The sequence below is a fragment of the Brachycentrus maculatus genome, unplaced genomic scaffold, assembly GCF_059751285.1.
Source record: "Brachycentrus maculatus isolate JH-2025_06_01 unplaced genomic scaffold, ASM5975128v1 h1tg000818l, whole genome shotgun sequence".
Lineage (NCBI taxonomy): Eukaryota > Metazoa > Arthropoda > Insecta > Trichoptera > Brachycentridae > Brachycentrus > Brachycentrus maculatus.
The window spans coordinates 125,636-148,777 of NW_028281546.1; the positions used below are offsets into that span (position 1 = coordinate 125,636).

At 29.4% G+C, this 23,142-nt stretch overlaps 1 protein-coding gene across 1 annotated transcript in view; it reads right to left on the reverse strand.

Annotated features, from left to right (window-relative positions):
- Positions 1–1,526: 1,526 nt before the first annotated feature.
- Positions 1,527–23,142, reverse strand: part of LOC148300132 (atrial natriuretic peptide receptor 1-like) — a 146,100-nt gene continuing 124,484 nt past the window's right edge. Inside the window, exons 14-17 of the mRNA XM_088275210.1 lie at positions 17,003–17,195; positions 12,640–12,814; positions 4,942–5,132; positions 1,527–2,953 (exon numbers count right to left, since the gene is read on the reverse strand). Of these exons, the coding sequence (XP_088131336.1) occupies positions 2,363–2,953; positions 4,942–5,132; positions 12,640–12,814; positions 17,003–17,195 (1,150 nt within the window). The 3' untranslated portion in view covers positions 1,527–2,362. The remainder of the gene's footprint in view (positions 2,954–4,941; positions 5,133–12,639; positions 12,815–17,002; positions 17,196–23,142) is intronic.

A 23,142-nucleotide genomic window follows, 5' to 3' on the forward strand; every position in this document is an offset into this window, starting at 1 on the left:
AATTACAATAAGTGATGTGCTTGTTTATTTCAAATGTAACGTGTAATGTTTAAATGAATAAGAGATAAAGTAAATGCAAAAAATTATGATTGTGAAACTAGTTTGGAATCATCGATAAATGAATTGTGAAATTACAGTCATTATATTCAGGTATCACCCAAAATTGGGTGCTTTGCCAATAATGAATTAATTACAGTAATTCATACGTGTACAAAAATTAATGTAGGTAGTTTTAAATATTATTTATTCATCCTTTAACAACATGTCCAGCTTTTGATTTTTGAAGAGAACAGTTTTAAAATATTAAATTGAATTATTTAAATAACATTATGACGAATAAGTTAATGACATCAATAATATAATTGTACATACATCAAAGAAAAAACACACTTACGAAACACTAACATGCATACAATACGATGACTTAAGGATATAGCTATTATACAATATATTTTTTACATACATAGGTACGCTTTAGAATTTTTACACTTTCTCGAGAAGGAAGGAAATCATATTTTTAAAAAAACTTAGAGACAGCTTCTACACACATTTTTTCAATATATTTTTCACTATACATAAAATTTATACACTTTTCGTTTTCTACTTTAATTTTTGATTACATATTTTTTTTTTCGTTAATTATTTCGGCAGTCATTTTATTGTAACTTATATTATTTTTCATCGACATTTCACTTTTTAAATACCACCATTCCTTGAAACCTGTTGTGACACGTGTTTCGACACATTCAGTCTCATTATCAAACACTTTACGACGTGTCACAAAAGACTTATAAAAAAGTGTTATTTACCAATATTTTTCAAATAAAAAACCAAAGATTTTGTCAATTTTAATGTAACTTTTTAATAAATTTTTATTATCCACTGACACTTCGTGATGGAATTGCATTTTTAATTTATTATTAGATTAAAACCAATATTTTTAGCTTTTCCACTTTTTTATTTATTTGACCAGCGACCGGGTTTCGTCGTTGCCGACATCATCCAATGATGTCGGTAACGACTAAACCCGGTCTCTGGTCAAATAAATAAAAAAAGTGGAAAAGCTAAAAATATTGGTTTTAATCTAATAATAAATTAAATTTTAATGTACCTTCCATACATAGTGTAACTACATGATATAGTTTAATCATAAACGTTAATAAAAGAGGCATGTGGCATGTTTTTATACAATTTTTACTTTTGATGTACTTAAATACATAAGTATGTACATTTTAAATTATTTATAAATTTTAGTTAAGTTTTTACAATATTTTTACTCAGTATGGAGACCGTTTATCAATCTTTTCCCGAAATTACACGAAATTCTGTAAAAGTATGTTTTTTTGTATTTTCAATACTTTTTCAGATTTTTTTAAAATTAATAATTTATTTAAAAAAATAAGTGATAAATAATTTTGAAATGTATTGTTTTTATTATACTTACAAATTCATGAAACTTTAGAGTAGAGCCAGATTTTATATTTACACAAAAAATACACATCTTAAAACTACAATGATTATTTTTTTCAATTGACTATGTTTTTAAAATGCACTATAAAAAATAACACAAATGAATTAAATTATTATTCTTATTTAATAAATTCACTATTAAGTATATTGTTTATTTTCTAAAATTAGGAAAGCCACAAGTTTTTCAACAAGAGAGGAAGAATAGTATTACAAACATATAATACCGCAATAAATGTGGATTAATTTTAAAAGCAAATCACATGACCCATCCCATTACCTATCTCGAAAATATGACACGCGAGAAAGCTTTAAGAAGATGACAGTTAAAACAAACATTAAAAAAATATTTGTAATGTAAGCACAACTTTGTAAATACACCGATAAGTGACTTTACTTCTTGATCAATTCAAATCTCTCTTCTCGGAATACGGGGTGGAATAGACGTCTTGACTCACCTGTATTTTAATAACGCAAATAACCGGGTAAAGAAAATTAATACCCCAGCGTAATACAGAGGTTTGTGCATTTGCCATTAGTGCTAGAGTTCCAAGGGCAGTCAAATAAATGTCAACGATTTTCACTGTAATATTTATTCTTTATTATTCTGGACTAGTACCTGAAGCGCTGGACTAATCTCCTTGGTTTTACGGAATAAACGATCAAGAGGAAAATACGTCGATTCGACGCAGTGCTCTTTTTGCCGTTGGAAGTGGATGAGGGCAAGAGAAGAAGGCAAACATTTGTACAGCTTTTGGCAGTCTAGGATGAAAAATATAAAAATAAAAAAATATCCACAAAATATATATACAAGTAAAATACTTTGAAGTGAAAAAGACATTACACGTACTATTATATTATGACACAAAAGTATTTATACTTAATTAATATTATTTTAAACGATTGAATCACTTGTTTCATGAGATCTTGCCAATAAAGGAACGCTGCTGCTACATATTAACGACGACTCTTTGCTTTTTTTGCCCAGCTCAATATCGTCAGGAGAAGGCAACTTAGGAATCCAATTGTTATTACCAATTTTGAGGTTGTTTTTCGAATTGGAATTGGAGATCGGGGGGGACTTCGTTTCCTTCGCTCTGATCGGCTGGACTATTTGATTGGCAGACAGGACCTTGGCACTGCTCCCGATGTTGTTGCCCAGACTGTGGTTGGACGCGTTGGACTCCTTGCTAGGTATCCCGTTAGTGATCTGCTGACTAAAAGCTACATTATCCTGCAGAAGAGGCTGATTCTCGAGTTTTTCTTTGGATTTCTGCGTTGGAAGAAAACTAGCGGATCCTCGTCTGCTGTTTGGTCTCGAATTTTCTTTTCTTTGTCTAAACGGGGTAAGAGAGAGTTGGTTTCCTCCGTCGATGTTTAAATTGTTATTGTGTTTATTGTATTGGTAATCTGGTGGCAAATTTTCAAGAGCTTCCGGACAAGACTTCTCTCCATTCAGCCAATATGTTGTCATCGTTCCTTTACCCTAAAAAAAGAAATGTGAATGATAAGATTGATGAATTTTACACTAGCATAAAGTTATCACTTAATCAGGAATCGATAAGGAGTTAGCCCTGTAAATATCCAGACAAGCATATTCTTTTTAATCTTTGCTGACATATCAATATTTAAAAAAAACTAAATTATAAATAAATTTATTTAAATATTATAAAAGTTTTATTTTTCATACATCTAAAAATAAAAAATAATAAGTTTGTCTCTCATAAACCAAAGATAAAATTCGAAGGCATGTTTTACAAATTTGAGTTTTAATTTTTACTTGATAAATACCACTTTTTCTCAAAACCTATTGTGACATATGATTCGATATATTCAGAATCAGTATTAAACAATGTATTTGATAATGAAAGTGGTGTTTGACAATGATACTGAATGCATCTAAGTAAGTCGCATTTAATTATTAATAGATAAATAAACCACAAATTGAATCAATTAAAAGTTTTATAATGTCTTATGAATTAAATAAGTGGCTTAGTAATCAATGCGAGATATATTATTTTAATATATGTTTTATAATGTAATTTCTTTACTCTCAATGTTTTTACACGAATCAAATATGTAATTTATTATATCTAAAGATTCTTCATCTGCAGGAAATATATAATTAATAAAGCACCGCATTTAATTAACCCCTTGTACGAGTATTAACGTATGTGTTGTTCCTTGAAGCTAATAATGATGTCTTCCGTATAATTAATGTGCCTTAATATATGAAAATGTGGTATACCTAATTATGATTATGTATACATTAACGTTTCCGGATTATGAAATATATCCGGCGGGTTACATTCCCTTATTTTCAAACAAACAAGATCATAAACTTAAGAAAAATATATTTATTTATTTAGTATCGCAAGATATAATAATAAATAAACGATATTTTTTCTGAAAAAAATTATATTCTTTCATAAAAGAATACAGAAAACCCTTTAATTATAATTTTCACATATTAAAAATTTATTTGAAAACCCCAGATCACTTTCAGTGTGAGTATTTTTTTAATCTCTGTTTTCATGTTTTCGTAATAAAGAAACGATTAAGTCTCCCATTCGTATCTCAATACCATTAAAATATAAACGATGCATACAAAAATACTGGCAAATGCGTAGCTTTTTTAATCATTTATTGTGCGGAACAACATGATGATTCCAATATATAAAAATAAAAAAAACTCGTATAAATCTCAAAGCTTCTTTAAAAAAAAATGGTGAAAATATATAATGAGGTGTCTGAAAGTGTGAAAAATAAAAGTGGAAAGTAGATAGAATTTTAAAAATTGTATATTTTTCTAAATAAATTTATTACTTAAGCATAGGGTAAATTTTAAAATGTAAGAAATTATAATTTATTTGTAAAGATTATAGAATATAACGTTTGCGTAATATGTAATTAATTCACATAAATATTACATCACAGAATTAATAAAATCGACATAAACAAAAAACACATGAAAATTAATGGAATACTGTTTTTTTGTCCGTCTCCATAGTGTAATGGTCAGCAAGCTTGGCTACCGTACTGCAGGTCCCGGGTTCAATTTCCAAGGTGGGATCAAACAAATATAAGTGATTTTTTAACTCTAAACTTTATTCAATATTACCCTGTGCTAGTACAACCGGAGGGGTGATCACGATGAGTGTGTAAACGATCAAGATAACACTAACACTGCGTTTATATGATGGCATATGCAACATCGGGTGCGGATGAGGAATTGAAGAAGAAGAAGAAGAAGAAGAAGAAGAAGATTTTTTATTACAAAGGAATTAAAATATTTTTGTTCTACCCATTAAAAAAATAACATTTTACTTTATATGAATATGAAAACAGTACAAAAATAGACAATTTGTAAAAATAAAAGAATTTTTAAAGGATGTGATTTACTCAATTTGATAAATGTAAATTAATTAATCTACCCGTCTTAATTCATAATATTATTGTTCTAATATTACAAACCTTCATGGCAACCTCTCCCCTGCACTCGAGATCGAAGGTCCCGAACGTGTCAAGTATCGCCTTGGTTTTAGGGCTGACGTGGATCCTCAAAGCCTCCCCATTGGACTCCATCCTGCTAGCTGTGTTCACCGTGTCTCCGAACAAACAGTACCGGGGCATCTTCAAACCAACCACTCCTGCGACACAAGGACCTAAGAAAAAAGACGAAAGTATTAATTATTTATGTTATTTTATCTGTTTGGGAATTGTACAGCTTTACATTTAAAACGTATATTATAAAAAATAGTTACGTGACAATAATAAACATCACATCATTAACAAAAATATTAACATTATTAAAAATAAAGCCAATTAAACAATTCCACGTTTATGTTATTATAACTATTGAAACATTAAGAGATAAAAAAAAATAAAAAATAAATTAAAAAAAAGAGTAGGAATGTGTGTAGGAGGAAGGGAGTAAAAGGGTAGGGATATGGTATAAAAATAGAATTTGCAGGAAGGAAAAGGAAAGAAGATTTAAAGTATATTATGTATGTGTATATTATTATTTTAACTTTACCTACAATCAACTGCTGATGAAAGTATTGAAAGATCTGAAAACACTCCAGATGATAATACAACGTCTTTTCGATCTTAAAAAACGCCATCAATAAAAACGCATCTCACAAAAATAACCATGAAATAAAGACATTTTACAATAAATGTTACCACCCACTTTAGACCCCCCCTATTCCTTTCAACTTACCTTACGATAAGTTTATTACGTTCCTTAAAAAATAAAACAAAGTTGTTTTATTTTATAAAGTTTATAAAATGTGCCACAAAGTATCTGCGCGCAGTAAAAACATTCAAGAAATTATTACGTTCTGTTTATAATTAGCAAAGACTATTTTGAAATGTTTGTATGTCCTTCCTTTATTTTACACACTAGAAAAAACCTTAAAAAACATTATTCACTATTTAACAAAGATTTTAACACACTAAAGATATTGTGAAAAAAATCTACATAGCTGGAGGAATATCAATGCAATAGCCTTAAATAACATTTCAGTTTTTTTAACAATTCAATGCAAACCTACCAAAAAGTATTTGAAGTCTAATTCTTTAAGTGTTTTGAATTAAATTTAATAACATGAAACGTATTTTCAAAAATGGAAAAGATAAAAATGTATAATAAAACCGCAACTTTATAGCTTTTTCTACTTTTAATTTATTTGAACAGTGACCAGATTTCGTCTTTTCAGACCATCACCATTCCAATAAAATAATTGTGAAAAAGCTTATAGTTGTTATTTAATTATATTTATATTAGTCTTTTTTATTTTATAGATTACAAGGAACTCCATTACAAGTTGATATTTTAAGCATCGTAAGAAATCATAAATAGTGAGTTGAAAATCAAAAGCGATGCTTGTGATATGGCAATAGCACATTCGTTTATATATGTAGTGACAGATCGGAAACTCTTTATTTTTTTCCACGCTCAAATGTCAAATGTGCAAAAATTCCCCGGAAAAAATGAAAAAGAGTTTTGTGTTTGTACAAATGTACATGCGTGGGAAAATATGTGGTGTTTGAAAGCTTATTATGCAAAAGTTTTCGTCCCGAATAAATTGTGTTTTCTTTTTTTTTTACTCCGCTCCTTACATCTTTTTCTCCTAAACTACCCCATAAACATGTTTTATCTGTTTCAATATGAACATGTACACACAAAGCACTTTTATTTTATGATAGAACTCAAGGAAGCATAAAATTGTAGCAGAATTTCCTCGCCGGATTCTTCCTCGAAAAACTGTTCATATTCGCCTTTTAATCGTAGGATATTATTAAACTTATATTGAATTTAGCTAATGAATAGACTTACTAACCATACGCCGCTTTCCGCAGGGGTAGGCAGAGAGAGGAGAACGCCACACCACTCTGTCATTGCAAATTCCATCTTCTACATTCATGCATCACCTCATACATACCCGCCGACTGTTCCGACTCCTGACCTGACCATACCTAAGTATTTAAAATGTAACTACATTTGCCTTTTTTTTTACTTTTCATTAAAAAAAAACACGGATTTGGATACATGCAAAAATGTTGATAAATGAATTTTTGCTTGGACTGATGAAAAATTTCGTCTTACCGAGTTAAAAGGTTTAATGCAACCAGATATCAATGAAATTATATAGACCGCAAAATATCCAGAATAACTAGACAATATCCCAGAGTTCCTTGTTATTTTTGAGTTATCATAAAAATATATGCTTTTGAAAAAGTTGAAATGGGCTCGAAAATGACTCACAGATCATTGAAAGCCTTCGTTAATATGTGTCGCTTACTTTCAAAATCCGTCAGATCCATGTCAGTCAATTTTGCATTTTGAGATTTAAGATTTGTCTATCTTTAGATAAAATATTATGAAGCAGAGAATTATCCCATTTTTATAGAAAATAAATCGGTAATTAAAAAAAACACGAGACACAAACCGATAATGAAGTCCTCTTAATTTTTGACATATCCCCGCTCTCTGATTGGCCGATATAGGTCAGAGGCCAAGTTTCATGAATATAGCGGCATTTAAAATACAACGCTGTTTTTAAGTATTTTTTAGCAGGGTTTTCAAGTACATAAATATTTTAAACTATAAAAACCCCAATTGGCATTCCGATAGAATATTTATTTTAAAATCGTATAAAATTGGATCAGGCGGATTTTGAAAGTAGGCGACACATATAGAGCACTTATGTATGTATTATGTATGTATAGTATTTTCACAAGTATATTAAAGGTCAAAAGTCAAAGTCACGCACAAGCCAAGGGTAAAATACGTTTGATCGGATAAAGGGTCAAAGACGAGACACCTATCGATACGAAATTTTCTCGGATTGATCATTTGCGGTTTTCTAGGTCAGCGGACCCATTTACAGACTGATCTTAAATTTAAATATATCATTTTATTTTTTGACATCTCAACATAGATGAAGAAGAATCCGGAAATCTGGGCATTTACGGGGCTTACGACTATCATAGGCTGGTTTAAGTGATCATTTTACACCTGTAACATTCCCCTATTCTACCAATGATTAACCACACTACTCAAATTCAAACACGCTGTTTTGAAAAAAAATCGAAACACAGTGTTTGAATCACTAGAATTTCACTAGCAAAACCTATTGGCGAGATAAAAACAAAATCGAGAAAAAACTCTTTCATTGTATTATAAAAACTCTTTCATTGTATTATATCGCTCACTACTTTCAACAACGTCATATATCAAAAATCGTCAATTTTTAGTTGTGGATGTTTTCGGAATGCCCAGAAAATCTACTATATCCCAGCAAAAGCGGCATATTTTTGACTTAATATTTACCCGCTACAGGGCAACACGTGTTGTTTTTGCATTTTGAGGAAAATGTATTGTTTAATTATTATTTTTAAATATTTTTCAAATGGAGAAAAAACATTCAGGTATTACCTAAAAAGATCTGTTGCACAGTAAAAAGTTCAAAAAGTGGCTTGATATTTATTTTTAATACGTTTCATTTTATTTCAAACTTTAAAAACGATCTTCTAAAAAATCAAGTGTTTTGATATACGACGTTGTTAAAAGGAGTGAGCGATATATTGTAAATTTTTATAGAAACATGCTCATAGAACTTGACTGGATGCGAGTAGTCAAGTGATGCCTCCAAGATTTCGTCTCCGAAATGTGATACGCAATCGGTAAATACAATATGATAAATATGCCGTCTAAATCAATCTTAAAATGCTTTCTAAATCCAATCATATGTGGTTGTTGTGAACTTAATCATGGGATTTCATGAGATCGATCATACATGTATGACTTCCAAAAGTTGGAGTAATAAGGTTGTCAATCATGGGTAGAATTGTTAATGTTATACGTATATAAACTGATTACATAACTAGCTGTTATAGGCATAAGCTCTGTTAATACCCAGAAAAACAATATTTTCTTCATCTTTATTGAGATGTCAAAAATGTTAGGTAGATATTTAACTTTTTTTCGCAAATCGCACGTTCGTTTTTACTATTCCAAAAATTATGTGTGTGTTTTTATTTATTTTAACACTGATACGATTTTTTTATAAATAAAAGTTGAATACTTGAATTGGGCAGGTCAGAATTCGAAATAATTGGGGGGGGGGGGGTTTAAATGAAGAGTTGCATGAATGTGGAAGAGGCAAAGTTTGTTTGCAAAGATAGATTGGTTCTGCCTACCCCTGTGGAGAAGCAGCGCGATATTTCGTTTGTTTTAAATCAGCTAGTAAGTTATATAAAAGTTATTGACAATTAAATTTTAATATTATTTATTGATTCGGTATTAACTTAACATATTGATTATTTAAAAATCAAAATTCTTGTATAGTACCACTTAATGAGTTTTATTTTATTACACATGACTAGTTTCGAAAACATCTCTAGTTTTCGAAGTTTCATTATATAATTTGAATTTGCATACAAACTTTATGCTACAATAAAGTCAATAACGTTTAAAATACACATATATATATATATATATATATATATATATATATATATATATATATATATATATATATATATATATATATATATATATAACGTGGTAATATTTTCCTTTTGAAAATTAAGTGTAAATAATATGTAAAGTGGGTGTATAATAATAAAATAAACAATGTGTTGCTTTGTAATTAAAGTTTATTCTTAATTTATCTTTATAATAATTTTTATATCTATCTATCTATCTATCTATCTGATTCTGACAGTTAATAATATTATCGGAAGTCTTTTGTTTAATTCTGAGCGACGCATGCGGCATCTGGTGGTAGAACTGTTTTATGTAGGTACTTTTTGTAAGTACTTAATAAAATGTATAGGTAGGTACCTAGTTATTTTATATATATATATATATATATATATATATATATATATATATATATATATATATATATATATATATATATATATATATATATATATATATATATATATATATATATATATATATATATATATATATATATATATATATATATATATATATATATATATATATATATATATATATATATATATATATATATATATATATATATATATATATATATATATATATATATATATATATATATATATATATATATATATATATATATATATATATCTGAAAATATTCCTAAAACGGCTTTCGCTTAGTCTTGGTATTACTCACTGCATAAAATAGAGAAATAATGAAAGAATTAAATGTTTTATACAAACTGGATGCAAGTATAAAAGTACACAACGTTACAAATATATATCGCTCCATTCGGTGCAACAATGGCGTAATTACACATTTAAAAATATTACAGGAGATGCTATCCAGACTTGTAGCAACAGAAACGGCGCCATTTTACTCAATTCTACAATGACACTTGCGCCATCTCTCAGAATTTACCACAAAATTTACCACACATTTTGAAATATTTAACTTTTTTTAAAAAGTGTAATTACTTCATTGTTGCACCAAATAAGCTTTACAAGGATAATACATGACATGTGGCTCACTTCTTTCAACAACGTCATATATCAAAAATCGTCAATTTTCAGTTGTACATGTTTTTGGAATGCCCAGAAAATGTACTATATCCCAGCAAAAGCGGCATATTTTTAACTTAATATTTACCCGCTACGGGGCAGAAAGTGTTGTTTTTGCATTTTGAAGAAAATGTATTGTTTGATTGTTTTTTTAAATATACTAAAAAAAAAATAAATGGAGAAAAAACCTTCAGGTTTTACCTAAAAAGATCTGTTGCACAGTAAAAAGTTGAATAAGTGGCTTGATATTTATTTTTAATACTTTAAAAACGATCTCCTGAAAAATCTAGTTTTTTTTTTATATATGACGTTGTTGAAAGGAGTGAATGATGTGAATCATTTATTTATCTTGCAAAGCTTATTAATCTGCTATATTAGCATTCTCTTAGTCCTGATATTACTGCCAGGAGGCATACGATGCACTTATGGGCATGCGGTGTTGACGGATAGCATTTGGCGATGCAACTATCCGTGCTGTATACTAATATGTTGCATAATTTGGGTTAGTGCATTCACCCGATACATATAATCATTCACTCGGCAACCCTTCATCTTCACCAGTGGCGAACAACAATATTTCTCAAACCATCACCATCTCAATTTCACAAACCACGTTAACAAATAATTGCATTTTTTATATATTACGAGAAATATATTATACTTAATTTACGAAATCCTGATACAATGCGATCCAAGCAGATTGTCATCGGATTTTGTAATTTAGTTCAAGTGAAATTTTACATTGAAAAATTATAGATCATATAACGTATTTTCAACACATATAAAAGTCGCAAAGGTATCGCATTTATAGTAGTTTTATGCAAAAAACTATCATTTTATTTTTTAGCTGTTTTTTTCATTAGAATAAAAATCATCAAGCTAAAATGAAAAAAAAAAAAATGTAATTGACATACATAAAACAACAAACGATGTGGAAAAATATAACTTTATTTTTTTTAATTCCTCTCTTGCAATTATTCCCTCAACAAATGAAGCGTTTTTATCGTCGGGTTTTAGTCCCGTCGTTAGTCTTGCGGACACTGATTCAGAGTATCGGAGTTCGAACACGCTCCACAACTTGATAACTATGTTTTTGTTAGATAAGCAGCTTATACTTGCGCAAATAGTATGAAATTAAAATATCGTAAGAATGACAATTATCATTTAAATGAAAACAAGAACATATTACCTTTATTATTATTTTTAATGAAATAAATGTTCTATAAATCATTTTCAGAAAATTTATCATATTTATCATCAGAGTATATGTAATAATTTAATCTATTAATGTATACCACCATGTAATGACATAGTAGATGCATTTTTATGATGAAATTCAACAAAACTTTATTGGCAAGCTATTAACAATCGCTTTATGTTCACGATTCACCAATGCCTTCTACATATGTTCCAATAGCCAAATAATCGTTCTACTAGAAACATTGCTCCAATTCCAAATGATCATCGACTGATACTATAGTATTTGTGTTATAAAATATTGTCACGCAAAATTAAAAATACATAGACTCATAAATGAAAATTCAGGAAAGTAAAAAACAATTCGAGATATTTAAAATATAAAATAAAATCAAAAATCAAAATAAATCACTTCACATCTTCTCAGATAGCGAAACTATAATAATTTACTTTTTATTATGATTTTTCTTGGTAAATACCAATTTTCCTTAAAATTTATACCGACACGCGTTTCGATGCATTCATACGAATAAATCAAATATAAATTTTGAATTAGTGTACAGGTAGGTACGGATATAAATTATTATAGGAAATCTTTTTTTTGTTCAACGAAGGAGAGTTCATTTGCTTTGGGGTTTAAGGTATATGGGTAATTTATTAAAGAACATTTTTTAGCAGATAAGTATAAATGCAGGTATGGAGACCGGTGAATTCGTTGACTATCGTTTTTATACGAAAGGAGATGGAATTATGGTCATTCCAAACTCAGAAGTACTCAGACTTTCCTCTTCTTTCGCATGGAGACGCCTCGTTCCAATTGAGACAATTTAAATCAGAATTTTTGTGGTTAAAATTAATCTTCAAACGCGAATCAAGAATGTGTTTCATTCAGTGTTAAGTGCTATATAAAAATCATATTTATTTTCTTACCTGAATGTATTCCGATCCGCAATTTGAGTTGATCTTGCGGTCGGTGCCGGATTTTAAATTTCCGCACATCTTGAAGCAAGGCAAGCGACATCCTGGCCACTTCTCTAGCGTGCCTATTTCCATTTCTCATGGGAAGGCCTGAAACCACCATGTAAGCATCCCCTATGGTTTCCACCTGGAACAAGAAATTGATTTGTAAAAAACATAAGCTGCCACTTGAATAGAAGGGAGGGAGGCTACTACCTGGGACTTGTCCTAGCCTAGCCCAACCTAGCCCATATAATCTGGCATGACGTAATTTCAACAAACCCTCTTTTCAGTTTTCAAGCTGAAGGATGTAGGAATCTGAGTGTTGAATAATGCGATACCATTCATTAAAAAAAATACACGGTAAGTGTTAATGCCGGTTACCGGTAAAATAAACCAATGTAGGACACAAAATGTCGAACACTCTTCTAAGGAAACGGAAAGATTGTAAATGTCCCTCAATATTTTTACGAAGTTTTCATTTTGTAAAGTAGATTTTTAATGGAGTCATTCCATTTCTGACAATTTCGACGTTGACTTCCATTAGACCTTTATTTAGTTTGGTAGGAATACTAAATACTGCTGGAGGTCAAAGTTTTTTCTCAACAAGAACTTTGACCTCCAGCAGTATTTAGTATTCCTACCAAACTAAATAAAGGTCTAATGGAAGTCAACGTCGAAATTGTCAGAAATGGAATGATTCCATTAAAAATCTACTTTACAAAATGAAAACTACGTAAAAACCAAAATAAAGTACAGTTACAACTTATATAATCTAACTTTACATTTCTTCGGCTCACTAAAGGCTCCCACTGGGTTCCTAAATTTAATACATAAATTCTAGGCTTCCTGTTACCACACTTACAAAACAATTTGATGAACCAAGAAATGCATATTATTATAAAACGTCAAATAACATTTAATTCCGATTTAACCGTAAATTTACATCAAATGTTTTCATAATCCTTCACTGCCAATATAAAAGGATACAAATTTGAAAAATCATCAGCATGTTTCTAGAAGGGTTCCAGTATAAGCAGTGAAAGATATTAGTAGCTAGTAGTTCATTTCGTCAGCCAGATTTGATTTTAACCCGGTGGTGGTTGGTCCACAGGCGCCTCTACAACCCTGAACAGCACAGCAGACCGCATTGCATGTCCCACTCAGCCATTATTCAAGAATAATCTTACCTCGAATTCTAGGGTCATAGTTTACATTCTGTTCAGAACGTAGGATTAGCACACTACTCTCGGTTGACCTATCGAATCCCAGCAATATCAACCGGAACCATTTGTGCGTTACATCCGGTGACAGCCGATCCTCCCTAACCTAACCTAACCTAACCTAACTTAATCTAACTTGTTTGGTAGTTTGCGTATAGAAACTAATAATATCAAAGGGGTAAATACAAATGTATTTACGTACAAATTTGACATAATGCTCTAATGGCTAATACATTTAATTTAACGTCGACTAAATAATTAGGAAGCAAATAGTATTCTCATTCATATGCTTGAGAGTCCTGAAACTATTCCCGTCAGCTTGACATTATTTATTTTGAGAAATAAAAATACTTTGTGTTCTGATCCACTCACATTTTTAATAACCATTTAGTTTCGGCAACAGGTTGTTGCCGAAACTAGTTGGTTAATAAAAATGTGAGTGGATCAGAACACAAAGTATTTTTATTTCTCGAAATAATATATCAATATGATCCACAAAGTTAATGCTTTCATTATTCAAAACATGACATTATTTATTCATTTATTGGAAAAACAACAAAAAATAACAAAATATAATTCAATTTTAAAAATTCAATTACAGGTTTTCACTTGCAAGTTATCCCAAAGAAACTGTCATGCATAAAAGTATTACTATATAATATTACTTTCATTTATTAACCAAATAATCAAATAGTCAAATATATATCAACAATATTTATCTTAAACGTTTTAAAAGAAACATTATTGATGTCTTTTTGACTAAGCATTTCATCGCACATATCGCAGGCTCAATTTAAAAAAAAAATTTAGTAGGACTTGGTGTGCATTTTAGGGATTTTGAATACAGTTTGGAACCCCTGAATTGATGACTGATGAAAGATCTGGACAATCTACACAATTATTTAACATTTTATAAAGGGAAATAAGGTCAACAGTGTTCCTAATACAAGAATTAGTTTTAATGTGGGTGTGTTCCAATGTTTATGTGTAATAATCCATGGTACGGATCATATGTAACATGATTAAAGTTAAAAAAAACACTTATGATTTCTATAGACCCAAATCAGAGAAAAAGTTATTGACGACAAAATAACAAGTCACTTTGTGGTAATATCTGCCCATTTTCAATTAAAATTTTACTTGGTAAAAACCACTTTTTCTTTTAATCTATCGTGACGCTTGTTTCGATATATTCCGTATCATTTTAAAGTGTTTGAAAATAATGCGGAATACATCAAAATAAGTGTCACAATAAATTGTATCATTAAAATCAATCTATGATTGATTGTCTGCCCTGTTAGTTCCTAGATTACCATATTTTTCTTCATTTTTGTTAAAATATTAACATTTTTTTATTTATTTTACATTTAAGAACAAAAATTTATTCGCTTTGTTGAATGTTCGGTATGAAGGAATAATATTTTACCCGGAAATTATTGTGCGCAACATTCCTAGTAAAATGGGAATGCAGAATTATGGTATAATATTTGAATTCCTAGTACAGCATTTCATCTCCTGCCAACGAATTGAGGATACTGAAAAGCATGAAATGTACCCATTGTTGATTGCTTTTCGCCCATCGAATCCAATTCGATTACTCTGCATAGTGACTGTCAGCGAAAACATATTTTTGTAGATACCTATATACAGGGTGTTCCATAATCCAACGTATTCCTTTTTAGGGGTGTTAGGCGTATGCCTCAAATGACCAAAAAATGAGAATATAACCTCAGTAAAAGTGCCTTAGTTTTCGAGATATTTTCACTTTTATGAATTTCCCGAACATCTACGTCTTTAATCAGTTTTTTTGTGCCACTTCTTTAAATTGTAATATTTAAGGATTCTAATTTATGTTTCAGAATCAATATCGTGAAACAAAACTGAGAATTCTAAAATGTGAAAATTTGAAGAAATAAAACCCATAAAACCGATTTAAGGTGTAGATTTTCGGGAAATTCATAAAAGTGAACTCATATCTCGAAAACTAAGGCACTTTTATGAAGGTAATATTATCATTTTTGGTGTCTTGAGGTGACCTTACACCTTATTCGGTATTGTGAAGCATAAATTAGAATCGTGAAATATAAAAATTGATCAAATTTGAAAAAAAAAACTGATCTAAGGAGTAGATGTTCGGGAAATTCATAAAAGTGAAATTATCTCGAAAACTAAAGCACTTTTAACAAGGTCGTATTCTCATTCTTTGGTGAGTCATAAGTTGGCCTAACACCCCTTAAAAGTAATACGTTGGATTATGAATATATAATATATACACCCTGTATATATTACATATATTCTCGACTCCTTAAACCCAGATTTGCCAATTTATCAAATATGTCATCTTGAAAATGAACTTTTCTAGAAATAGTAACTCAATTATGTTATTATATGCTTTGACGTTTACAATGCAATAATATTTTTTTTCCTTTTAAATTTCATTCGAATATTGTACTAACTTCAAATTAAACATTTAAATTATTTTCCAGGGAGTAGTTTGAATCGCGTCACTTTCGAATGCCAATAATTACATTCAAAAAATTAATTTATATAACAGTAAATTTAAATAAATATTTAACAACTATTTCGTAGTGAAAACTTACCGTTTCATTTAAAAATACCTCTAACTAAATCATTAATTTACTCGGATGAAATTTTAAACCCTTGCTGCTGAAGAATTTCATATGAAATTTTGTTTAAAATTAAAACGTTTTGTCAGTATTTTCAATTATACTCAAACCCTGAAAACCTTGTGCATTCACAGTCTTCGTTATTCCCTTCCTATAAAAATTTACTTAATCTCTTTTAAGACACCTTATTTATCTAAAAGTGTGTAAATATTACGAAATTTTATTTTCCATATTATTTTACTATATTATATTATGATATTATTTATTATGATATTATATATTTGAATGAAGGCTAAATTATTGTGAAATAATAATATCACAATGATTTCGTCTTTATTGATTCGATCGATTCGAAATTATATAAAATAATATCAATAAATAAAAAAAATTACGATTGTAAAATGATCATAGCTTCTCTCAATTTATACCAATGGAACACAATCATTTAAATCAAGTGAAAAAAATATTCCTGTATTTTCGACTAACCTTATAGACGTCAAAGTTTTCGATGATAGAGTCGAAACATGTGTATAGATCATTAAGAAGGTCCACAACTTGGAGAGGAGTAGATTGTGCGGATAGACTGGTGAATCCAACGATGTCACTAAAGTAGATGGTCACTTGATCATAGGTCTCCGCTACCACCGACAAACCCCGGATCAACTGAGCTGCGACGGACCTAAATATCAAAAACACATCCTTAATCTGATGAAGTAATAAGAGATTTAATATAAAAATACTTAGAATTTATGAAGACAATTTTAACATAGAATAATAATAAATAAAATACAACCGTAAAATGTTGGTGTACCAGGATAACAGATGATACCAGGATAACGGTGAGTGCATGTATGCAGCTGTTGCAAGTTATACTATCCGAAGCGTTCGAATTTCATATTCAGGTGTTTTCCAGCTTGATACTAGCATAAATCTATGACTATGATACCTTTTATGCTTTGACATATAAATTATTATACGTTGCACATATGTTGCACATATCAGCTTCCGTCGTGTAATGGTTAGCGCATTTGGTTACCGTATTGGAGATGCTTAGTTCATTCTCAAGGGGTGTAAAATAAGAATATGTGATTTTTTAGTATAATATTTATTAATATCACCCTGTACTAGTAAGGTTTTTATTATTTCGGCATCCATTTTGCGGTATGACATGATTAAATTATAAGTAGAAATATAGTTTTTTTCCACTCCAGTATTTAATTTTTTTCTTTCATCTACAGTTAAAAATATAATCTTTAGTTTATATTTACACCAGTAGATGGAAGCATCATAAAATGAAATTGAAAAACTAGTTTGATTTTTAATTTGAAGAAAAACGTATATAATACACGTATAGATTGACAAATCTGCCTACAACACTTGTGTCAAATCACTTTTGTTCTTCTCATTTACAAAATTCAGATTATTATATACGCGTGAAAAAATTCTAAAATTTTAATAAAAAGATAAATACGTATTTCGATTCATTGAAGATTTAAATCTCCACACTTTTCTTATGTATTTTTCTATGTATCTACAAAAAGGGTTGAGAGAAAATACTTTTTTGAAGCTTTCAGCCTGGAAAGATTTTTAAAAGAGAAAAATGTATCGGAAAATTGGAAAACAGAGAACTTTCCGTGTTTTCGAAATCAACTTCAATTTGGATTGAAGACCTTTCTAAAGGGAGTGTTTCGGTTATTTTTTTAGTATTATCAACCCTTAAGTAAGCACTCCGACAAAGTGAATAAGATATTGCAAACCAATACTATATATTCTTCAGAAGATCTCCTTTCACCAGAGGAAACCTAAGGGATTTAAAAATGTCGGAAATGATTATATCAAGTGCATTTTTCAAAACATATTATTTAAACCGCTCAAAACCTTAAGCTTGCATGCAGATAATTTGAATTCACAAATTCACTTTTTAAGTAATCATTTTATCACCAATTATGATTAATCTAGATACAGTTGAGAATAAACTTACTAATGTACGTTAATTCAATTTTAAATAAACAACATTTTGAGAGTCACCAAATCCTTGTTCACAAATTTGAGTTATTTTTACACACTCCATATAGGATTTTTTTTTACCTTTAAACATCTCAACATAGATGAAGAAGAATACGAAAGTTTGGGCATTCACAGGGTTTACGACCGTATAAGTTGATTTAAGTGATCACTTTATGCACGTGTAAAATTCATTGGTATACTCATAATTGACAACCATACTACTCAAATTTTTTGATCTCATATTTGAGATGTGATTTGCTCGTGGCAGTATCTAAAATTGATTTAAGTAAGAATTATTTAACAAAGACCCTTTTAAATGTGTTACAAAATTATTTTACATACGCCTTTTAATTTGTCCAGCTATTTTATTTACAACATTTTTCATGTCGCTCACTCCTTTCAAGAACGTCATAAATCAAAAATCATCCATTTTTAGTTGTGCATGTTTTCGGAATGCCCAGAAATCGTACTATGACCCAGCAAAAGCGGCATATTTTTAACTTAATATTTACCCGCTACAGGGCAGAAAGTGTTGTTATTGCATTTTGAAGAAAAGGTATTGTTTAATTATTTTTTGAAAATTACTCTATATTTTTCAAATGGAGAAGAAGCCTTCAGATTTTACCTAAAAAGATTTGTTGCACAGTAAAAAGTTCAATTAGTTGCTTGACATTTATTTTTAATACAGTGTATTATATTTTTAAACTTTAAAAACATTCTCCTGAAAAATCAAGTTTTTTGATTTATGAGGTTCTTGAAAGGGGTGAGCTATGTGTCCGAATCCTTGTACGCAACAAGGATAAAGAATTCTATGAAAGTCTGGGAATTTACACAAAAAACAGTGCGCCTCCCAAAATACGTAGGCCAGAATTTAATCAACTCACATTTGAGTTTTCGGTCGGATTTTGCGACGTTTGCCGTCGCCACCCACTCAACTGGCTGACGATTTGACTCTAGAGTACAATGATGGATCCGCGTTTCATCCATTGTCACATGGCGTATGGAAATTCCTTTTTATTGCGCTGAAACAGCTTCAAACAGCGCTCAGAATCGTCGACGCGTTTTATTTTTGATCGGCTGTGAGCTAACCAACTTCGAACAGTTTTTTTTTTTCATACAAAAAATTTTGAGCAAAATGGTAAATTCACTGGATTGTGATATTTTGTCCATCGTTTGTTAGGTTTGTGATAGGTTTGCGTCAAGAAAAAAAAATTTGTGAATGGGATCCGTACTAGATTGACGATGAATAATGGTTTTACTGTTTTTATTCGGATGATCGACAAATCGTCAGTAAAATCTACCAACATTTTAAGACCGTTTATATTTACGTCTATCTACTAGAACGAAAATTTACTTTCTATAAATATCATAGGTTTACAACAGAAATGGATCTTTTAAATTACAAATTTCTTTTAAATTTTAACAAAACGTTATCATTCCATCATCCCTTATTTTTTTAATATTTTACAGAGAAATATAAAAACATGCCCAAATTCAAATAGAATTAAACATTTGTTGGAGGATTGGGCGGGAGAGATGTTATTTTATAAATACTTCTTTCAATAAATTATTTCTATTTCCTACTTTTGTCGTTTACTTTTTTACGGCATATGAATAAAGATGTGAACATGTTTATGTGTGTTTATGTATGTATATGTGTATGTGAATGCATGAATATGTATATGTGCATGTTTTTATATACTCGTAATATATATATATATATATATATATATATATATATATATATAAATTTATATTTATATATATACATATATATATGTATATATATATAAATATATATATATATATATATATATATATATAAATTTATATTTATATATATACATATATATATGTATATATATATAAATATATATATATATATATATATATATATATATATATATATATATATATATATATATATATATATATATATATATATATATATATATATATATATATATATAAATATGTATATATATATATATATATATATATATATATATATATATATATATATATATATATATATACGTATATATATATATATATATATATATATATATATATATATATATATATATATATATATATATATATATATATATATATATATATTTTGTATACCATGACAAACTACTTCATTAGCAGTTTATCGGGATATTCATGTCTATTTGTATTTTTTATTTATGTAATAATGATATTTATGTAAATAAAGAAAGAAAAAAGTTTAATGCACATGGAATTAGCTTTATACACAAAGAGGCATGTCCGCCAAAGCTTCTTTTTAGTTATCAGTCTAAAGAAGATGCTAAAACGTAGTGAAATTGTAAAACTTATATTTTATGAAGCATTAGACGAAAATCGAAGCCAGGACTTCATTATACAAAAAAGTGAGTTTATTTTGCCTAGAAGGTGAATAAAAACAGATTTTTGCCCGTAAAAGATACGAAAATGTGTCACGGGGTGATTCGGGTACCATTGAATATTCCTCCCTGAAGCTTAATAATATTATTCAGTAGGATTTGAGGGAAGATAAATAGAAATATTCGGATCAAATTGATTTTTGAAATGCTCGTAAAACTGATTCTACTGAGTGAAAGTTTTTTCATAGTATCTACTTTTAAAAATTCGGGTTCATGTTTGACAATGAACAAAACTACGACCTGTAAAATGTATGAAACCTACCCACTCTATTTTTTTAATTTTATATACTATTTAATACTTTTTTATACGGTATTGCATGAAAAGTATTTACCACATAAATACAGATATATTGTTAAATTAAAACCAATATTTTTAGCTTTTCCACTTTATTTTTATTTGACCAGCGACCGGGTTTCGTCGTTACCGACATCATCAGACTGGTGGGAGGCTATACAATTTGTTATGTTATATATAAAACAAGGCAGGAGTTGTATTGAGAGCACGAAAAAAACCTTTATAAAAAATATTTTTAATATAATACAATACTTAAATTCGTTCAAATTAAATTAATTTCTCAACAAAATTGTATCAAATTATGGTTATCAACTCCTGCCTTGTTTTATATATAAGATAACAATTTGTATAGCCTCCCACCAGTCTGATGATGTCGGTAACGACGAATCCCGGTCGCTGGTCAAATAAAAATAAAGTGGAAAAGCTAAAAATATTGGTTTTAATCTAATAATATATTAAAATTCAATTCCATCACGAAGTGTCAGTGGATGGTAAAAACATAAATAGAGAGTTCAATATGTATATGTATGTATGTACCAAAGTAAAAACCATCAAATAAATTTATTCTGAACCATACCATTTTGGAAATCGACAAAATTTTTCTTAATAACTTAAAATTATTTTCTGCATCTATTTTAATAGTTTCATAAAATAATATGATGAAACACATACATAAAATTTAAAAAATAAATGCGCATTAAGTACAGCAAACGTGATAGAAGTGAAACTGAAATGAATAAGAGAGATGAAGTGTGAGACACAAAGAAAGAGAACATCTTAAAATAAATACAACAATACAACATTTTATGTTAAAATATTCTGTTTATTCAATATTTGTATCATCATTGATTGGTGCTTCAATTGGTAGTACTGGTATTGATGGTTTGCGATACTTAACATATGAGAAATACCATATGTCCGTGTTTTCATGTTTTCGAGATAACGAGGAAAAATGCATTTATTGCTTTTGTAGTTACGTTTTTTTTACTGTTTCATTGGGTTTGTTAAAACACAAAAATAAATGTAACTTATAAAGTACGTGGTACCTCAGCTGTTCATATATAGCTGCTGACGTGTACATCTACAACGAGCGCATACGTGACACTATCTTATTATATCGCATTGTATCGTTGTGTTAACGTCGCTCTCTTTTGCTCCACTCCTGCAGCGTCGGAATGTATGGCTCTCTTTCTCCTTTCTCTCTCTCTCATGTAACGAAATAAGTTTAGTAAACGTGATGCGCCCTTGAAATTTCAATCTCCATTCTCGTCAAATTTTCGGATATCAAACCGGCGCATAAAAAGTTTCACTTCGAAAATATACGTTGTTAATCAGACTTCCAAATTTTATGAGGAACAAATGTTTAAAATACAAAATAAGTTCGCCGCTAGGGAAATCACCTTGATGCCAGTCGTCAAGCTGGCAAGCAAAGTAGCAGTCGATGAAGATAAATAGGGGCGTTCACATTTGCCGACAACCTTATATACGTACATGTACAATACGTACAAATGTTTTCCACGAAGTCGCGAAACGGTGTCTTCCAGTGATTGAGCTGTTTAGTCATAAGGATTGATGGGGGAAAAGACATCAGTGCTATTCGTCAAGTGGAAAACACGAAACTAGTATAACACTATACAACCAGGCATATAAATATATGTATGCAGGGTTCAGAACAGTATGGACAGGGATATTTACAAGAAAAAAAGAAACTTTGAATTCGCTATATTTAAAGAAATAACCTCTGAAAGCCTCTGATTTTAGAGGCTTGTCTCTAGGTAAGATAAAGAGAATTGGTAAGGTAAATAAGAAAAAAATATCACATATACCCAGACCAATTGAAAATTAATATTTCTTGAATTTATTTTGCACTTGGTGAGAATCGAACCCGCAACTAC